This window comes from Orcinus orca, chromosome 8 (assembly GCF_937001465.1).
Source record: "Orcinus orca chromosome 8, mOrcOrc1.1, whole genome shotgun sequence".
Classification (NCBI taxonomy): Eukaryota; Metazoa; Chordata; class Mammalia; order Artiodactyla; family Delphinidae; genus Orcinus; species Orcinus orca.
The window spans coordinates 95085903-95104390 of NC_064566.1; the positions used below are offsets into that span (position 1 = coordinate 95085903).

General features: G+C 45.5%; 1 protein-coding gene across 11 annotated transcripts in view; it reads left to right on the forward strand.

The window, feature by feature from the left end:
• The first annotated feature begins 6094 nt into the window (after positions 1-6094).
• KMT2A (lysine methyltransferase 2A) overlaps positions 6095-18488 on the forward strand; it is a 76243-nt gene continuing 63849 nt past the window's right edge. For 5 of the 11 annotated variants that reach the window (XM_049712896.1, XM_049712900.1, XM_049712898.1 and 2 more), the window contains exons 1-2: positions 6095-6568; positions 8667-8765. In XM_049712896.1, coding sequence (XP_049568853.1) covers positions 6116-6568; positions 8667-8765 — 552 coding nt within the window. In that variant the 5' untranslated portion in view covers positions 6095-6115. Of the gene's footprint in view, positions 6569-8664; positions 8766-18488 lie in introns of those variants that run through there. The other 6 variants (XM_049712901.1, XM_049712902.1, XM_049712903.1 and 3 more) reach the window with 5 other exon arrangements.

The window sequence follows — 18488 nt, forward strand, 5'->3', positions numbered from 1 at the left end:
AGGAGCCTGCCTGCCGCAATGAAGAGCCGATGCAACCAAATAAATATTTGTTTTTAAATTTTTTTTAAATTTTATTTATTTTTTGGCTGTGCTGCGTCTTTGTTGCTGCGCGTGGGCTTTCTCTAGTTGCGGCGAGCGGGGGCTACTCTTCGCTGCGGTGCATGAGCTTCTCATTGCGGTGGCTTCTCTTGTTGCAGAGCACAGGCTCCAGGTGCACGGGCTTCAGTAGTTGCGGCTCGCAGGGCCTAGAGTGCGCGGGCTCAGTAGTTATGGCACACGGGCTTAGTTGCTCCGGGGCATGTGGGATCTTCCTGGACCAGGGATCGAACCTATGTCCCCTGCATTGGCAGGCGGATTCTTAACCACTGTGCCACCAGGGAAGTCCCATAACTATTTAAAAAAACAAAAATGAGTACAATTTACAGGTAAACAGGAAGAGAGGGAAAGGAAATGCTTTCGTTCAACATTTCCTTCAAGTTTCTACAAGGTGAAGCAGTAATAATCAAATAATAATTATTCCTATTATTTTTTTCTCTTTGAGAGATATAAACTTTGATCATCGGTACAGTTTCAAATGGAGACAACTTAACTGATTTTAAATAAAATGTATATTTTTAAAACCCAGCACATGCGACTGCCTCTGACAAAATAAGACCCCTTGGATATAAATCCCAAGGTCCAACAGTGCAGCTGGGAAGGGTCATTTATTCCACAAATATTAATTTAGCTGATACAGACACTGCTTGGCACAGGGGATACAAAGAAAAGCAATATACAGCTCCTGTTCTCAAGGAGCTCACGGCCCCCAAATTATCTAGTCTTTGCCTTTGGCCAGGACTACACCTAATCCTTTACAGAAAGCCAGCTGTTCATGCTGGGGTGATTATTTAAAGTCCTTTTAGTCACAGATATAGCTATACCTAATTCTTTTGGAATGGAAACTCATGGAAGGGGCAGTAGCAAAATGCAACCATTGCTTCCTTAATGGAAGGGTGCCTTCGTAGAAGAGTAATGGACTTGGCTCTTCCTTCTACAGAAGAAAGCAGGATCTAAGGACTCTGAACAGTCCTCTCTGTTCAGTGATGATCAAGCCTTCCTATGGGCAAGCTTAAATGACTCAGCCACCATTCTTTTCTTAGTTCCATGACTTTGGGGACTACTAATGCAGCGTTTTCCACTGGGGGCCTGTTTGGAAAAAGGAAATTGCTTATTTGAGAGGGGGTATCTTCACCAATGACTAAGGAAGTGTTTCTATCTGAATGCGAGAGAATGCACTTTACTTGGATTAGGTCATTCAGTCTTCATAATAATCCTGTGAAGTTGCTATTAATATCCTTATTTTTTTTTATTTTTTTATTTTTTTGCGTTATGTGGGCCTCTCACTGTCGTGGCCTCTCTCGTTGCGGAGCACAGGCTCCAGACGTGCTGGCTCAGCGGCCATGGCTTATGGGCCTAGCCGCTCTGCGGCATGTGGGATCTTCCCGGACCAGGGCACGAACCCGCGTCCCCTGCATCGGCAGGCGGACTCTCAACCACTGCGCCACCAGGGAAGCCCTAATATCCTTATTTTTGCAGATTAGGAAACTGAGGCATCATGAGCCTAGGTGCCTGGTTCAAGATCACATAGTTACAATGACTGTATCTGAGTCCATGTTAGTTTCACCACAATACTGGTTTGCGACTAGAAATCTTTCCAGACAGGAGAAAAGGGAATGAACATCTAGAGGTCCCTTTAAACCAGAAGCAATTCATGAGTTTGCAGGAAGGGGCAAAATTTGGGGTGCCCTTCTTAAAAATTTCCTTATATCATTTGGGAAAAAATTTTAAATATGTGCGTGTCTTTTAAGTTGGCAAAAATCAAGAAGTTAAATAATCCTTTTCGGAAGGGTGTGGAGAAAGCACTCAGACATTGCTGGTGGCAGTACGACTAGCACAATCCTTACAGGGCGGCAACTCAATCTTTACAGCGGACAACATGGCATACATTTATCAAAATTATAGGTGCACATACCTTTTTTTTTTTTTTTTTTTTTTTTTTTTTTTGCGGTACACGGGCCTCTCACTGCCGTGGCCTCTCCCATTGCGGAGCACAGGCTCCGGATGCGCAGGCTCAGCGGCCATGGCTCACGGGCCCAGCCGCTCCGCGGCATGTGGGATCTTCCCGGACCGGGGCACGAACCCGTGTGCCCCGCATCGGCAGGCGGACTCTCAACCACCGCGCCACCAGGGAAGCCCTGCACATACCTTTTGACTTAGCAAATTCCACTTCTAGAAATGTATACAACAGATATATTTGCATGCTTGCAAAGTAACATATGTTCAAGGTTGTGCACTGCAGCCTTGTTTGAAATAGCAAAAATTTGGAAATAAATGCCCACTAACAGAGAACTGGTTAAATAAAGTATGCTACATCTATTCCATGCAGCCCCAAGAATGAGGAAATGCTGTCTACTGACCAGAATGATTTCCAAGATATAGATTTCTAAGCAAGATACAGGAAATGGGTTTGATATTTTTTCACTTGAGGAAAAACTTCTATACGTATTTGCTTGTAAAGGTACAGACTACCTCTGGAAGAATATACAAGAGACTGATAATCGTAGTTGCCCCTAAGAAAGGATACGGTATGACTGCGGGAGGAGAGGGTAGTTAAAGTAAGAGTGGAGTGAAAACTTTATTTCTTTAAATTTTTAACCATATTAATATATTATGTAGTCAGGAAAAATAAGCTGAATTAAAATTTAAAATAAAAGATTAAATAAAGCACATGCAGTTTAAGGTAACTTATGAGTAAGGCATAGAATGCCTTTTTTCAAAAATACATTCACATTGCTGTGAAGTTATTTCTACATCCATCCCCATAACTCTTTTCATCTTATAAATCTGAAACTCTATACCTATTAGACAATAACGCCCCATTCTCCCCTCACTCTGTCCGCTGGCAACCACCATTACTTTCTGTCTTTACAATTTTGACTACTCTGAGGACCTCAGATAAGTGGAATCATATTGTGTTTGTCTTTTTGTGTCTGGCTTATTTCACTTAGCATAATGTCCTCAAGATTCATCCATGTTGTAACATATTACAGAATTTCGTTCCTTTTTTTAAGGCTGAATAATATTCTATTGTATGAGTATGCCACATTTTGGTAATCTGTTCACTGGTTGATGGACACTTGGTTTGCTTCCATGTTTTGGCCATTGTGAATAATGCTGCCATGAACATGGGTATACAAATATCTCCTCAAGATCCTGCTTTCAGTTCTTTTGGGTATATACCCAGAAGCGGAACTGCTGGATCATATAGTAATTTTTTTTTTCCCTCAAGGAACCACCATACTGTTTTCCACAATGGCTGCACCATTTTATATTCCTGCCAACTGTGCACAAAGGGTCCAATTTCTCCACATCTTCACCAACACTTGTTGTTTTCCTAATGGGAGTGAGGTGGCATAGTATATCTTTTGGGGAATCAGCAGTATGGTTAGTTGATAGTGGTGTCAGACCCCAATGAGATTTGGTCTTGCCACTTACTAGCTGTGTGACTTTGGACATTACGCCAGTTTCCCCACTGGTAAAATCAGAATTATCTCGGAGGGTTGGTGAGAATTGAATGTGCATAAAGCACTCAGGCTCACAGAAAGCACTCAAGAAATATCAGTTATTATTCTTTCCACCTTAAAAGCTCCAATAATAAACCAAATTCCGACTCGCTCTGGCTCCTTCTGGACGAGTCAGGAGGCAAAGAGACAAACTAGATGATTTTATCAAGGAGTTTTCTACTTAGAGGCTTGAGTCTGAGGACTTCACACAATCTTCACAGACATTCTTCCTTCCTGCTGTCCCCACTCAGCCTGCAGACCTCCCACCTGTGCCCAAAGAAGAGTGCTTGAAAGGAAGAGGTTACTCAGAACCCAGCCGGTTTATGTTTTCTCAGGGGCGGAGGTCGGGAAGAAATCCTGTTGACACAGTTTTGTAAAGCCTGTCACTCAGTCCCCTGCCTATTACCTCTGCAGACCGTTATGCATATTTAAGAAGGGGGGGGGCGGCAAATACAAAAGAAAAATAAGCGAGAGTGAGTGAGAGAGGGAACAAATCAGGATGCTTGAGGGAATCCACGTGGTCGCCAATCTGTAACTGATCAGAGCAGCGACACTGAAGCAAAACCCCCAACGCCTAACGCTAAATATATTGCAATGGAGAAACCGTCCACAATGGGGTGTCTATGTCCTTAGCAGAGTCCTGGGGCTGCCGTTTAAGAGACTCTCCCCGTACTCCCACCCTTTTTGCACCTAGTAAACCACGCGATGTAACAACGGAATCTGGTTCTGTGTGTGCGCTGTGGGAGTGTGAGCTTTGCAAACCATCTGGGCTCCATCCTGCGCGGTTGGAACCACGATCGATCCAGGACGAGTTGGGGGAGTTGGAGCTTGCCTGTGTCTCCTTCCTCTCCCTGCTCCTCTCTAGCCCCCACCCCATCGTTCGCTCTGCACAAACGTTCGCGGGTGGAGGGACGTAGGTTTTCAGCACCAGGAGGCCGTGGACCTTCTCTGGAGGCTGCAGTGCACCCTCCAGAGGGCCAGAGCTGATTGCAACCTGCTCACCACGACCCTCCCCCTCCTCCCCAAATTCGCTGCCCCAGGCTGTTATATTACAGGCGGGGCGCTGTACCGGTGCGGGAGTCCAGGAAGGCTGCGTGACCTTCCAGCGAACTCCACCTCGGCCAGGGGTGGGAGGGATGGAGGCTGCCCCGGGGCCTGCTGGCTGTGTATCGATCCCCCAGCCTCAGCCAACACAAGTTCTCCCGGTACAAACCCCTCCCTCCCTTCTGTGCTTTCCCAGCCTTGCAGGCTTCTAACGCCTAGCTTGTGGCGCCCTCCTCTCTTTCCCGCAATAAAGTGAACCGGGTGGGTATGCATCCCCCGCCCTAACCCTCCCCTTCCCCCTCCCCCCTCTGCCTACTAACCCCGCGCACAGAGCTCGCCGCCGGCGGGCCCCTTCCACCCAGTGTATCATAATGCCCAACGCTCTTCTCCTCCCCCTCTCTTAATCAGAAACGTGGTCGCGAGCCCCCCAGCTCTGCGTGCATACATTAGGGTCTGCTTTGCATGCAGCGGCAGGCAGAGAACTGAGGAAGAAGGGGCGGGGGCGCTTTTGCCCGCCTCTTCCCTCCAGGCCCCGTTAGCCACCCAGTTTCAGCTTCGTTGTAACGCCGCCTCGTTAGCGGAGCACGCCGCGGCCCCAGTGCCCGGGCTGAAGAAACACAACCCAACTCTGCAGAAGGGCACCAAAGCCAGAGGTTTCTCAGCCCCGAGCGCACAGTAGGGCGAGGAGGTGGCGAGAGGCCGACCACTCGGTGTGTGCATTTTGGAGAGAGCTCCAGCCTGAAAATGGGAGGGGCTCTTTTCTTATTATTTTTTAAAGCGCATTCATTGAGGCCCTTTCTATTTTGCATATAGTAAACTGGGCAACAATTCCGTCTTGCCTGTAGCACAATAAGGGCTCTTTTATTCTAGAAGCGTTAAATCCGGGCTAACCCCTCTCGTATCCGTGCCTCGAGGCGGAGAAGGCGCACTCGTCCCCGGCCCGGCAGCCGCGTTAGACTGGAAGCTGCTCTCCCGGGCGGTTCGATTCCCAGCGCATCCCGGGAACGTGTGTAATCGGCCTCTCGGCTCTAGAGGCTGCAGGCGGCCGGCCTCCCTCCGCCTCCATCCTTTCCGTAGTCCTCGCCCCTCCCCCTCTCCCCGGAACCCGCGCTCCGCGTCGGGCTCCTGGGCTTCCTTCCCCCCTCCTTTTCCCGAGTAATGCCGCTCCCGGAGGGCGGGGCACGCAGTTATCCAGGTTGCGGGGCGGGCGGGCGGGCGGCAGGCTGCGGCCCGGGCCTCGGGATGGCGTAGCAGCGGCCTGGCGTCGGCAGCGCGGGGCCGAGCCCGCTATACAGCTTGCTGGGCCGGCTGGCGCGGCCCGGCCCTCGGCATAGCGGCCACGGGGTGCAGGCGGCCGGGCGGCGCCGAGCGGGCCAGGCAGGTTCCGGGGCCCGCGGCCCCCCCCTCCGCCTCCCCGCCCCCCTGTGTTGTCGCCTCTCCCTCTCGCTGCTTCACTTCACGGGGTGAACATGGCGCACAGCTGTCGGTGGCGCTTCCCCGCCCGACCCGGGACCACCGGGGGCGGCGGCGGCGGGGGGCGCCGGGGCCTAGGGGGCGCCCCGCGGCAACGCGTCCCGGCCCTGCTGCTTCCCCCCGGGCCCCTGGTCGGCGGCGGCGGCCCCGGGGCGCCCCCCTCCCCCCCGGCTGTGGCGGCGGCGGCGGCGGCGGCGGCGGCGGCGGCGGCGGCGGCGGGAAGCGGCGGGGTTGGTGTTCCAGGGGGAGCGGCCGCCGCCTCAGCAGCCTCCTCGTCGTCCGCCTCGTCTTCGTCTTCGTCATCGTCCTCAGCCTCCTCTGGGCCGGCCCTGCTCCGGGTGGGCCCGGGCTTCGACGCGGCGCTGCAGGTCTCGGCCGCCATCGGCACCAACCTGCGCCGGTTCCGGGCCGTGTTTGGGGAGAGCGGCGGGGGAGGCGGCAGCGGAGAGGTAAGGGGGCGAGGAACCCCCAGGTCCGGGGTCTCGACCCTCTGCGGAGCCCCCTCCCCTCCCCCATCCGGGATTGTGGAGCATCCCAATTCGGGGACCATCCTGGGGTCCCTGACCCGGGGCAGATGGCCCTCCCATCTCGGGACCCCCATCCAGGGGTGCAGGCCCCCAGGCGTCCCCACCCCGGGGTTCGGACCCATCTGGCCGAGGGCGTTTGACCCCCCACCCTCCTTCCCCTGACCCTTCCCCACATCCTCTGGCACAGACCCCTCGCCCGGGTTTCCCATCCCGGGACTGAACCCCTCCTCCCTTTCACAGATTACCTCATCCGAGCGAGATTCCTCCCTCCCTCCCTCCTAGAGACTTGATCCCGCCACATCCCCGCCTCCCTCTCTGGGCAGATGTTTTACTCCTGGGGCAGTTTTCCTCTTGGGCATCTCTCGGGGAATGGCCTCATCCAAAGCCACGTTCTTCTCCCACCCTTGGGGACCGATGTCCCTTCTAGCACCTTGCTTTCGAAAACCTGATGAACCCTCGCTCCGTCCCCGGGCCAGGTCCCTACACTACCAGCCACTCCCCCTTCCTTCACCTCCACCCGCACCCCCCCTACCCCCAGCGGAGAGGTTCTCCCCTCATCCCGCCCTTCCCCACCAGGAAAAAGCTACTTTCCTCTCCACCTTGCCTCCCTTCGCCTTCTTTCCCTCTGAAGATAACGGCGATCTCCTCCTACAGCAGTCTGTTTCCCCCATTTTACAGAGCTGCAGTTTCTAGCCTATTGGTAGCAGGGGATTACTCTACCTTCACTCCACCCTTTCCCTCCTTTAGAATGAAGGATTAGTGGCATCTTCGAGGGGAAAATTGTCCACTGTTCCCTAGGCTCAGAGAAGAGCAGCTTTCCACCATTCCCCCTGGAGAGGAGGCAGGTTTTCCCTCCAGCTCTGGGGAAGGGGGCCCCCGTGAGGGGCGGTGTTTGTGGGGTACTTGGGCAGCATCCTCCCAGGGGAAGCAGCTGCTCTCCTACCCCACCCACTGCGCCTGAGAGCACGCAGTCTTCAAACCTAGCTCCCTCCCGCCCTTCTCCTTTTCTCCGTCATTTCATTATTGATCCACCTTTTCCTAGGCCAATCCTGGGGCTTGGAAGGGGTGGGGGAAGCAGGGTTGGGGTGAGGAGAGTAGATAAGGGACAGTTTTACTGTAGTGCGGTGGTGGTGGCTGCTTCTGGTTGAGAGAAAGAGGGTTATGAAGAGGTTATGAAGCAAAGTTATTCCTTAGAAGGAGTTAGCATTCTCTCTCTGATTTGTTTGAGGGGGACCCAAGGTGGATGAAGAATCTCCAGCTTTGCCCCTTCCCCATTTAGTACTGGGGCGAGAATGGGGATGCTTTGATAGGCATTATTCAGCTCCCTTCAGCCAAAAGGAAAGTTGCCCTGGGAAGGGAAGTTGAGTTCAGGTTCAGCCAGTGGCGTTGCGCATTTGTTTTACATTGGATGCAGAAGGGGGAGTTTGAATCGTAGGGGAAGGGGGAGAATGGGATGGGGGATGCTAGGAGGAAGAGCAGCTGCTAGGGGCTGAAGCGGAGGGGGGTAGGGGGTTGCTGCTTTGGAGTGCTCTTGATTGAAACAGAAAGGGAAAGATAACAACCAGCCGTTTCCTGCGTGCTCTGCCGTTGGTGCACACAAAATATCCTGGGCAAACCCCTCGTCCCCTATTGTGCCCCGCACCCCTTTAGATCTACAGAAAGATCCTGGGCAGAAGGGGAGGGAGGAGATCCCAGGGACCCTGGCCCCTCCTTTCAAGGAGCTGGCATTTTTTAGTTGTTAGTCTTCCTGCCTCCTTTTTTAAATCGTTTCTAAGGCATCCTGATCAGGAGACTGACAACAACCCGCCTTCTGACAGAGCAAGGAGGACATGATGGGGGCGTGTTCCTTGCGATGTAGCTAGCTGCAGCGTCCCTTTTCCCTGCCTCTCTCTGCTCTCTCTCCACCTCCTTTTCCCAGCCTTCAGAAGGCAGCTGCAGTCAGCAGGGTTGTTTGAGACTATTTATTGGTTGCTGTAGATTATTATTTTTTTTTTGAAAGGCCAATTCTGTATTTTTTAAGCTAACAACACAGATCCCATGTAGTTGGAGAACCAAAGGCCTCATACATGACAAAAAGACTGAACCGTTCAGGTTACTTGCATGGAGTTGGTGCTTAAATGTGAGTTGATTTTGCTTTTTTAAAAGATACAGCAGCAAAAAAAAAAAAATAGACTTACTGACATTTCATTTACCTGCTTGTTTTCAAAATTGAGACTTGCCTGGTTATATGTAGAATATTAGCCCCATGTATATTTGAGTATAATAAGAAAGTCTCTATTAGGAGAAGTTAGTCTATTTTTAAGGGGATCCTGAGAAGCATTTTCTTCTTGTTTAGCATGCTTATTTATTTTATACTGAAGGACCAAGTATTCACATTCCAAATGTTGTTATCACATATTCAAAAGCAAAGTTTTATGCTGACAGCTTCCAATCATAGCTTTTCAAGAGACTGGTTAGAAAGAGAGCCACCTGGATTCAGGGACCTAATGTCTGGGCACCAGAATATTTTATCTGTTGGTCTTTGACAAATCACCTTTAAAGTTTTAATCAGGTGCTAACATTTTCTTATCCACTGGCATTATTTTGCTTAGCAGTAGTATGTAGTGTAAAGCCTGTCAAGGAAATGCAGTAATTTCAAATAAGATCATATTAATACCTTTTTTCTTTAAAACTTTTGCCTGAACAGTAGTTGCTACTTCATCATGAGGAAAGTGGTTGACTCCTTACATTAAACTTCAGTATTTTTTCTGAATTAGGCTTGAATGAGCTGTTGTTCCATTGGTAAGCCTTTTATGTGGTAGTTTGAGTTAATCTAGGATGGGTTAATGGTATGCATTCATGAGTGCTAACCCATGGTATGGCTTAGTACTAAACCATGTGATTATATCCTTTGACCTGGTTGTTTTCAAGGTGGAAACCAAGCATTTTGTTACAGAGTCTTACAAATCAATGATAAAGTTCCAACAAGGAGGTTTAGGGTTCCCACGGGCTGACATAGAGTTCTAAAGATTGTTTCTCAGAAGTTGCTCACAGATCTGTATCAAGGCTTGTGTGGATTCATGAAGACATGGTTTGTGATCCAAAAGGATTCTAGCCTCTTTAAATTCTGGTTCGCTTTCAGTGAATAATGACTATAACTTCATAACAAAACGTAAGTTAATACTTATTGAATACTAAGCTAAGGTGGTTGAAAGGTGACAGAACTTCCATATCAGTTCCCTGTTTAAACTCCTTTAGCTGTAGAAGATTTGTCCTTTACTGCCATAGGTTCTGAACTTCCCTCGGGATTGATATCTCTCTGAGTAATAACTACATGTAAGAGTTCTTCATGACCAAGGTCTGTCAGAATGGGATTATTTTAAAAAATATATAGATGTTGCTGAACTCCTATTTGGGCTTTCTGTGTGACAATTATGAAGTAGAATTAGAGTTTTATTTGATTGAGCACTGTGAGAAATCACGGAGGTCTGCTTTTCCGCCTTCCCTTTCCCCTGCATGGTGTCAGGGTCCCACTTTTCTGAGGATTGTTTCAGGTGGTATATATGTGACTCTACTTTGCCATCTAATTAAACACAGTACAGCATCCTCTCTGTTGACTAGAATTTGGGCTGTTTTAATGTGAACCCCAGAAGTGGTCTATTTATCAGCAAGTAATCTTTATTACTTTCATAATCCAGTTACCATTCCTACCACCTCACAAAATGTTAAAAGCAGAATTTCCACCCTGATCATAACATGGCGAACTTTGATTAGATATAAATGGAAACCGAATCACAACATTGGTATGTATTTGTCTGTATTTGAAATGGCAGTTTAGTTCGGGTGGACTAAGGTGGGCTCTTGGGTTGGGCTTAGAAAAGATGGTGGTCCTGGAGTGGGAGAGTGTCTGTGATTTTTTTTTTTTTTGGATGTTCGTTGGGCATATGTGCCAAGAGTGGGAGTTGCTCCTTCATTACCTTCACAGCTAATCCTGAGCTGGGCAGAAGGAAAGTGAAGCAGAGAACACAAGTAGACTAGAAGAAGCCCCTCCACGTGAAAGTCGATGGACATGGGCTCTCCTCGCACTCGTCTCTGTCACTCACCAGTCTGGACAGTTTCACTTTTAACTTGAAATTTCCGATCAGTAAAATGAAAAGGTTGGGCTAAATGTCAGCGCAGGAATCTTTTCTGCTCCAGTATTCTGATTCCTCTCTGTTATATTAATTATTTGCTCAGGTCAGAACTTCTTATTCTGAATTTATTTAAAAAGTCAGAGTCAGTGAGCTTGTTTGGTAATTTTTTTTTTTCTTTTTTGGCTGCATTGGGTCTTTGTTGCTGTGCGCGGGCTTTCTCTAGTTGTGGCGAACGGGGGCTACTCTTCGTTGCGGTGCGCAGTCTTCTTATTGTGGTGGCTTCCTTCTCTTCTCGCGGAGCACGGGCTTTAGGTGCGCGGGCTTCAGTAGTTGTAGCACGCGAGCTCAGTAGTTGTGGCTTGTGGGCTCTAGAGCGCAGGCTCGGTCGTTGTGGCGCACAGGCTTAGTTGCTCCACGGCATGTGGGATCTTCCCGGACCAGGGATGGAACCCGCGTCTCCTGCATTGGCAGGCGGATTCTCAACCACTGTGCCACCAGGGAAGCCCTGTTTGGTAATTTTTAATGTCAGAGTGTACATTTGCCATTAAACTGCCATTATTATTGGGAAGAGAAATTTGAACTTGGTGGGATAGTTTTCATTGTATGGAAAAAAATGTAAGGATTTTATGGAAAAAGTTCTTTGCTGAAGTTGACCAATTTCATTTATAAGAAAAGTGAAGATAAAATTTTAAGTATAACTCATTATCTGGTGTTGAGAGGCCCTCTTGTTTGGCTAAATTTGTTTTCATGTTTTCAATATTGTAGATTCCTGACTCTCCAAAAGGGAAGTTATTTTCAGTCTAGGTGGTATATTCCTTTAGATGTGTGAGCTTTTAAATGAAAAAAATCCAATACACTAATGTATTTACAAATCCAAAGTGATGGTACCTACATTGCAGGGAGTAGTTGTTAATATGCTCTAAAACGTAGTTTAGTTTGTACTGATCATCACAAGTGCAGTCTTTAGAACTTTTCTTCATCTTTCGCTGAAAGGCATATCACTTGTCCCCATCTTTACCTTCCATCTAATTATCTTAAGGCACATGCTCTTGTAGGAAATCATCGTTCACAAAATAGTGATTGATCTTTTGATTGGAAGTTGAGAAGAGAAAATACTCCCATCTTGACTCCCCTCCCATCTCTGCTCACCTGGGAGCTGGCCTTCCATAGAGCAGCTGTGCAGGCTTAATACCCGTTGCCTTCCTTGCCCTGTGGCTAGGGGGGGTGGCCAACACTTGTTTCGCTTGCTCTGAGGCATAACAGACTGCAGTGCCTCTCTCTCCTTTGGAGACTCACTGTTTTAATTGTAGGTCTCCTAATTAAGATCTCTTTGTGCCTGCCCACATTCCACTAGTGTTGGCACAGAACTTCAGCTTCCTTCTAGCACTTAACTGAAGGCCTTCAATCCGGCCTTTTGTGAATATCTTGTCTCTTTCCATTCTTCCTCTGCCAAGGTGGAGAGCCCAGTGGCATAGACCTATGAGAAAGGGGGAAGCTTTGTGACTATCACTACTTTGGGAGGAATTTATTCTAGGATTGCTGGGATGGGACCTTCTTTTGTTTGCATACGTTATTTTCAGGAATTAAGAAAAGTTAAATTACTAATGAGTCTGACATGAGGTACCTACATTTTAGTCAGATTCTTAACCCTATAGGCACTAGTAGGAAGAAGGAAGCTAAAGAGTTTACTATTAAAAAGTGTTTGTTTGGGTCTTATCTAGATTGATTTAAAGCTTGATAAATAAAAGCTTATGGAGTAAATCACAGACTTCGGGGTTTTGTGGTTGCGAAGACAATCAATCAAATGAAATTACTGATTGTTCCTAAATTGTATCAGATTTTAAAGCATAGAGTTAACTTTCATATTTGAATTAACTTTTTTGATTAGAAAAGACTGCAGGAGGATCTAGAAATTATTGAGTTAATTAAGAAAACTCTTGTAGCCTCCAGTGTTTCCTGAGAAGATCAAGAATTGGCTAGGTTTCTAGAGCAGTTTCAGAAGCAGGGAAAGTAATTTTTCTGGAAAATGTAGCTTCACTTTAGTTCGCGTTATGTTAGTGCTCAAAATACAGCATGTCCTTTAACGGATCTATATGTGCCATGCTAGAGGAAATGCAGTCTTTATTAAGAAGAAGGAATCTTGAGTCCTTCACCTGGACCCAGATGGTTTCATTGATCACATCAGTATGAGGCGGACAAAGGGCTACTTTTTTGTTGTTGTTATTGTCATTTCCTTGGTTGTGAAGAAGGCCTGAAAGAAGGAAGTTTATGGCATGCATGAAATAAAGCTGGAGGCCTGCGCTCTTATACCTGAGTGGGTGGTTTTATGGCCTAATTCTCTAATTGCTGGCATTTATGACAGTGTGGATGCAACTGGCCCTGTGGCTGAGGTGGATTATGTTGGGAATAGGGAGAGAAAAGGGGTCCTTTTGTTAGCCTTTTCATTTTCCCCCTCAATAACTTCTCTGAGAAAGCCCTGAGGAAATACAGAGACACTTGGACTGAGGGAATGGCATCCCATAAAATGGTTCTTTATGTTTTTAAAAAGGATGAGCTGCTTTTCTTGATCTATCCAAAGAAATCCATACCACCACTGTTAAATATTTCAATGAGCTTTGTACCTTGTCAGGTTACACACCAGGGGAAGCCAACCAGGAGGCTGGAGGTGCTGCTAGGCGTTTGCTTTTAAAGACTAAGACATTTGAAAGAAGAATGCTGCTGTGTGACTTGCAGTTGTTTTGGATGATATAAATCCCCTTGTAGGATTCGTATGAAACTTCTTAGAGTTCAAACTTGGTTTAACTTTTTAGATTTTGAATGCAACTATTCTAATGAGTTTTAGTTTTAAGGAAACAAAGATATAAATGTAAGAGTTAGTTGGCAGTTTTCTGTGCAGTGTATGAAAATTCCCCTTTCTTTGAAATGAGTAGTTGTTTTTCTGTTGGACAAATAGACTAAAGGGATTTCCCCAGCTGTTTTACCTTTAATTATCGCTTCAGCAGTGCCTTGTGGGGCACCAGTGGGTAGGAGCTATTCAACTGCCATTTATTTCTGGAGTTGGAGTTTTTTCCATATATTTTATCTGTTTTCTTGAATTTCTGTGTTTTGGGTTTGGTTGGAATGTTTGGGTGTAGATGTTTTGATGTCTCTCATCATTGAGAGCTATGAAGCTTTCTAACATTCGAATTGTTTTAGAGAGATCCAACCCTTATGGTCCACGCTTTGCTGAAGCATCATTGTTTCATTCTCATTTTACAGCATCAAAGTAATTGTGGCTTTCTGTCTTGAATTAGGGGAGTAACATTACTTGTGAGGGGTGTTTTTGGAGAAATTTTTTTCACTAAGCTCTCCTTTGTACCATCTCAGTTCTAAAAACTGGGGAGTAGTTAATCACACGTATCTGTAATAAATATCTACACCTAAAGGAATAAATATTTACACGTGCTTGTATTCAACTTCTGTCCATCCATGAGTATTGACTGATTTTTAGATCAAACACAAGCATACAACATTGTCCCTAGATTATTATTGCCTTTAATTATAAGCAGTAAAACCATGTGGATAACATCTCTTTAAGCTTAGTTAATGAGGAAATCCTTTTGTAATCTCTCCAGCAAGGATTTTTTATTTGTGCATATGTAAATACCTTTACAAAGGAAGGACAGAATCTCATTATGTAATCTGTAATAGTGTGAGATAGTACAGCACAGTAATTAAGAGTTTATTAAGACCATGGGCTCTGGGTTCAGACTGCCTGGGTTCAAATCTTGGCTCCACTATTTATTAGCTGAATGACCTTGAAAAACTTTCTTAACCTCTCTGTGCTTCAGTTTCTTCATTTGTAAATCAGTGGTAATTGTGCTTCATAAGATTATTGTGAGGCTTAATTGAAATTATGCATGCAAAGTACTTAGCACTTTGCCTGGTACAGAGGGATCCCTAATTATTATTTAGGACTCAGTAGGACTCAGATTGTAAGGACAGGAGTGCTTAATCTTTTTTTTTTTTTCCCCCACCGAGGTAACAGGTTTTTTTTACTTGGAGGTATACATATATATGTGTACACATATATACCTATTCGAGTGCTATAATCTTGACTTTAGAATGTTCTTGATTTTGGTATGGGTGTCAAGTTCATCAGTAAGCTAGGTGGAACCAAACTGAAGCCAGTTACACATCTTGGTAACAGTGGGTACCGTTGGTATCCAACTAGAATGTTATTAGCGATAAGGCATAAAAGGGAATAAAAAGAACAGGACAGTAAATAGGCAGGTAGGTAACCAAGGAAGGCAGTGCCTTCATGAGTTGCATAACTGTCAAGCCAAGACAGCTATATTGGGGTTGCTACCCTTGGTCCCTGTAACTAGTGTTCCTTATCTTTTTGAGTATGAGTACTTGGTGATTTCCTAAAACAACTCCGAGGTTCTTCAGGCTTCTTGGCCCCCAAGTTCAGATTCATTAGTCTATACTTGGTAGCTATTTGACATTTGTTCTCAAGTTTTAGCTTAGGGAGAGTGGAGAGTAAGTGTTGGTCTGTGGAGATCAATGCAGCTAACAATTTAATTACAGAAGAAATGCTAAGTTGTAGGTTGGAACTTAACTTGAGAAATAAAAATAACCACGAGCAGAATAGTCAAAAACAAATTAAACTTCACCTAGTAGAGGATAATATGCTTAAGGAGGAAAAATATAGTTCTCTTTTATCTCACTTAAAAAAAAAAGGGTTTGGGCTTCCCTGGTGGCGCAGTGGTTGGGAGTCCGCCTGCCGATGCAGGGGACGCGGGTTCGGGCCCCGGTCCGGAAGGATCCCGCATGCCGCGGAGCGGCTGGGCCCGTGAGCCATGGCCGCTGAGCCTGCGCGTCCGGGGCCTGTGCTCCGCGGCGGGAGAGGCCGCGGCAGTGAGAGGCCCGCGTACTGCAAAAAAAAAAAAAAAAAAAAAGGTTTGCTGAAATACTTAATACACTGCCTTTTACAGATGAAGAAACCGAGGTACAGACACGTTAAATAGGTTTCCTTAAGTCGTATGGCTAGTAAGTGGCAGAGCTAGAATTCAAATCCAAATCTGTAACTATTCGAAGGCTTGTTCACGCTCTCTGCACTGTGGTACCTTCAGTCCCTTTCTCTTCTCAGCCCATCCAATAAATTTTTGAGGCTTGTCTGTGATACTATTGTATTGTTTCTTTAATGTGTCCCTGTTTTTCTGTTTTTACCATCCTACTTTAAATTTCCATTACCTTTGCATGGATTAAAACCATAAGCTCCTAACCGGTCTCACTGCCTTCCTTTTCACTGTATAGTGGTGCCAGTGGTTTTCTTAAATACAGATGTGATTCTGTCACTTTATTCCTAAAACCCTTTGACTACTCACTGAATGTAAAATAAGATTTAGAATTCCCAGCCCTTTATAATCTAGCTGGCCTACATTTCTACATTTTGAACATTATCTCCTGAACACACATTTTCACTTAAAGTGCTTCAACCATATTGAACTACCAGTCTATTAGATGTTCTCCACAGTCTGTGTGTACCTGCCTTTACACCTTTGCTAATGCCTTTCCTTTGCCTTATAATGTTTCCCATCTTGACCTGCCTCTGACTTATTCATCTTTCATGGCTCAGTTCAGATCCCCAGATCCCAACTCTTCCGTGAAGCTTTCAAGATACCACTACTAGCTGAAATTCAACTTCTTTCCTGTTTTCTTACTGTACTTTACCTACCCTTAAAGAATTTACTCCAGAATACTTTGTGTTGTAAATACTTTTGATTGTGTCTGTCTTTCCCCCAATAGATTATGATTTCCTTAAGACACAGACCATTTCTGAGTCATCATTTGTGTTTTATATTGTTTACAGTGGTGACTTTTCATATAGAAGGTGATCAGTGAATGTTTGTTGAACTGAAAATTTGGTATACATACAACTTCTAGGAACACTTTGCAAGGACATATCGCATAAGCTATTATGTTGTTGAAGACTATTAGCAGGATAATTTTGAGTAATTTTGAAAAATAGTAAGCTAACTTAAGTACCGCAGAGGAAAGTCTTAAGAGCCATCAAAGGACATTTTTGTAAAAGTACCGATTAGGGCTTTAAAAGTGATGTTGAGTGTTATAAAGCAGAAACTAACACACCATTGTAAAGCAATTATACTCTAATAGAGATGTTAAAAAAAAAAAAAGTGTTGAGGAATCCTGATGGGATGGCATCATCTTTTTTTTTTGCGGTACGCGGGCCTCTCACTGTTGTGGCCTCTCCCGTTGCAGAGCACAGGCTCCGGACGCACAGGCTCAGCAGCCATGGCTCATGGGCCCAGCCGCTCCGCGGCATGTGGGATCTTCCCGGACCGGGGCACGAACCCGTGTCCCCTGCATCAGCAGGCAGACTCTCAACCACCGCGCCACCAGGGAAGCCCGGCATCATCTTTTATATAGATAATGCTGGCACTGATCACCCACTTACTTGAGTGTTGTTTCCACTTCTAGGTTCCTCAACTTAGAGGGGATGAGGGTACCTTGGAGAGTTTTCTGAGGAGACTCAAAAGATGATTATATGATTGGAAGTCAGACCTATGAGGAAAGGTTGGGAGAATGAAAAGTTAAGAGGCAACTTAATAACTCTTCAAAAAACATGAATGGATCCATTATTAGGAATGGTAACCAGCTGTTTTCCAGCTCTACTGATGCTAAAATAAGAGAAAAATAGGTTTAAATTGAAGCAAAGTAAGGAACTTGTTGCTAATGATGGTTTTCATTATAGTGATGGCGAAAAGATTACCGAAATAATTTTATGATCTTCTCTGGAGGTGAATTTTAAAGGACAGGAGTCCTGCCTATGTATGTGTAAAATGACTTCTCAAGCTACCTTCTCATTCTCTGAATCAATAAGTATATTTCTATTTAGATCCTAGAGGGCATGGATCATGTTTTATACTTTTTAATATTCCCCAAGGGGTCCTAGGGTCTCACTGGCTCCCTAAGAAGTATTTGAATTGTCAGTTTATGGCAATAATTAACTTTCAGTAGTAAGCTCCAAAGAAATGTCTTTATGAAATGATTTTTTTGTGTGTGAAATGATTTTATAGTGGTTTTATAGGAGAATAAAAACTTAGAAAATGAGCTAAGAGGGAGCTAAGAGGGAAACCTTAAACATCAAGAGAAACCAGGGAAAGTAGTAGATGTGGTCTCAATATAGGAAACAAATAAATATTTGTAGCTTTTATGTCCATTTTCAGTTGTAGTCTAAAGAGCTGTGCTTCAGAATATCCCTTGTTAAGGGTATCACTGCTTGTGGATGCATTATAACAAGTGCTTTGTAAATCCTTTCCAGTCTAATAAGTTGGCTTCATGTGAATGAGGATTATAAAGGCCTCTGACCCTTGGCTTTTGAGGCCATGAGGAGGGCTTACATTACTTAGAATGAAACCTTTTTAGATATGTTGGGTTGCGAAAAGCATTTCCGGTACAGTCAGAATGAAAACTGTGAATTGGGATTATTCATATAGATTACCAAAAGTCTGGGCAGAGCTGATATTAACACCAGCTCATTTTCCTACTAGCTCTTAGTCGCAAAACCTTGAGTGGGTTATTGAAGCTTTAGGACTTTGGAATTTAGTACTGGAATTGTGTATAATTTCCTTCTTGTAGATAAATGGATACTAGGCTTATTTAAGGTTATTTGGCTTTAAATATTAAAAATATAATGAATATTTTCTAAGTTTCGTATAGTAAAT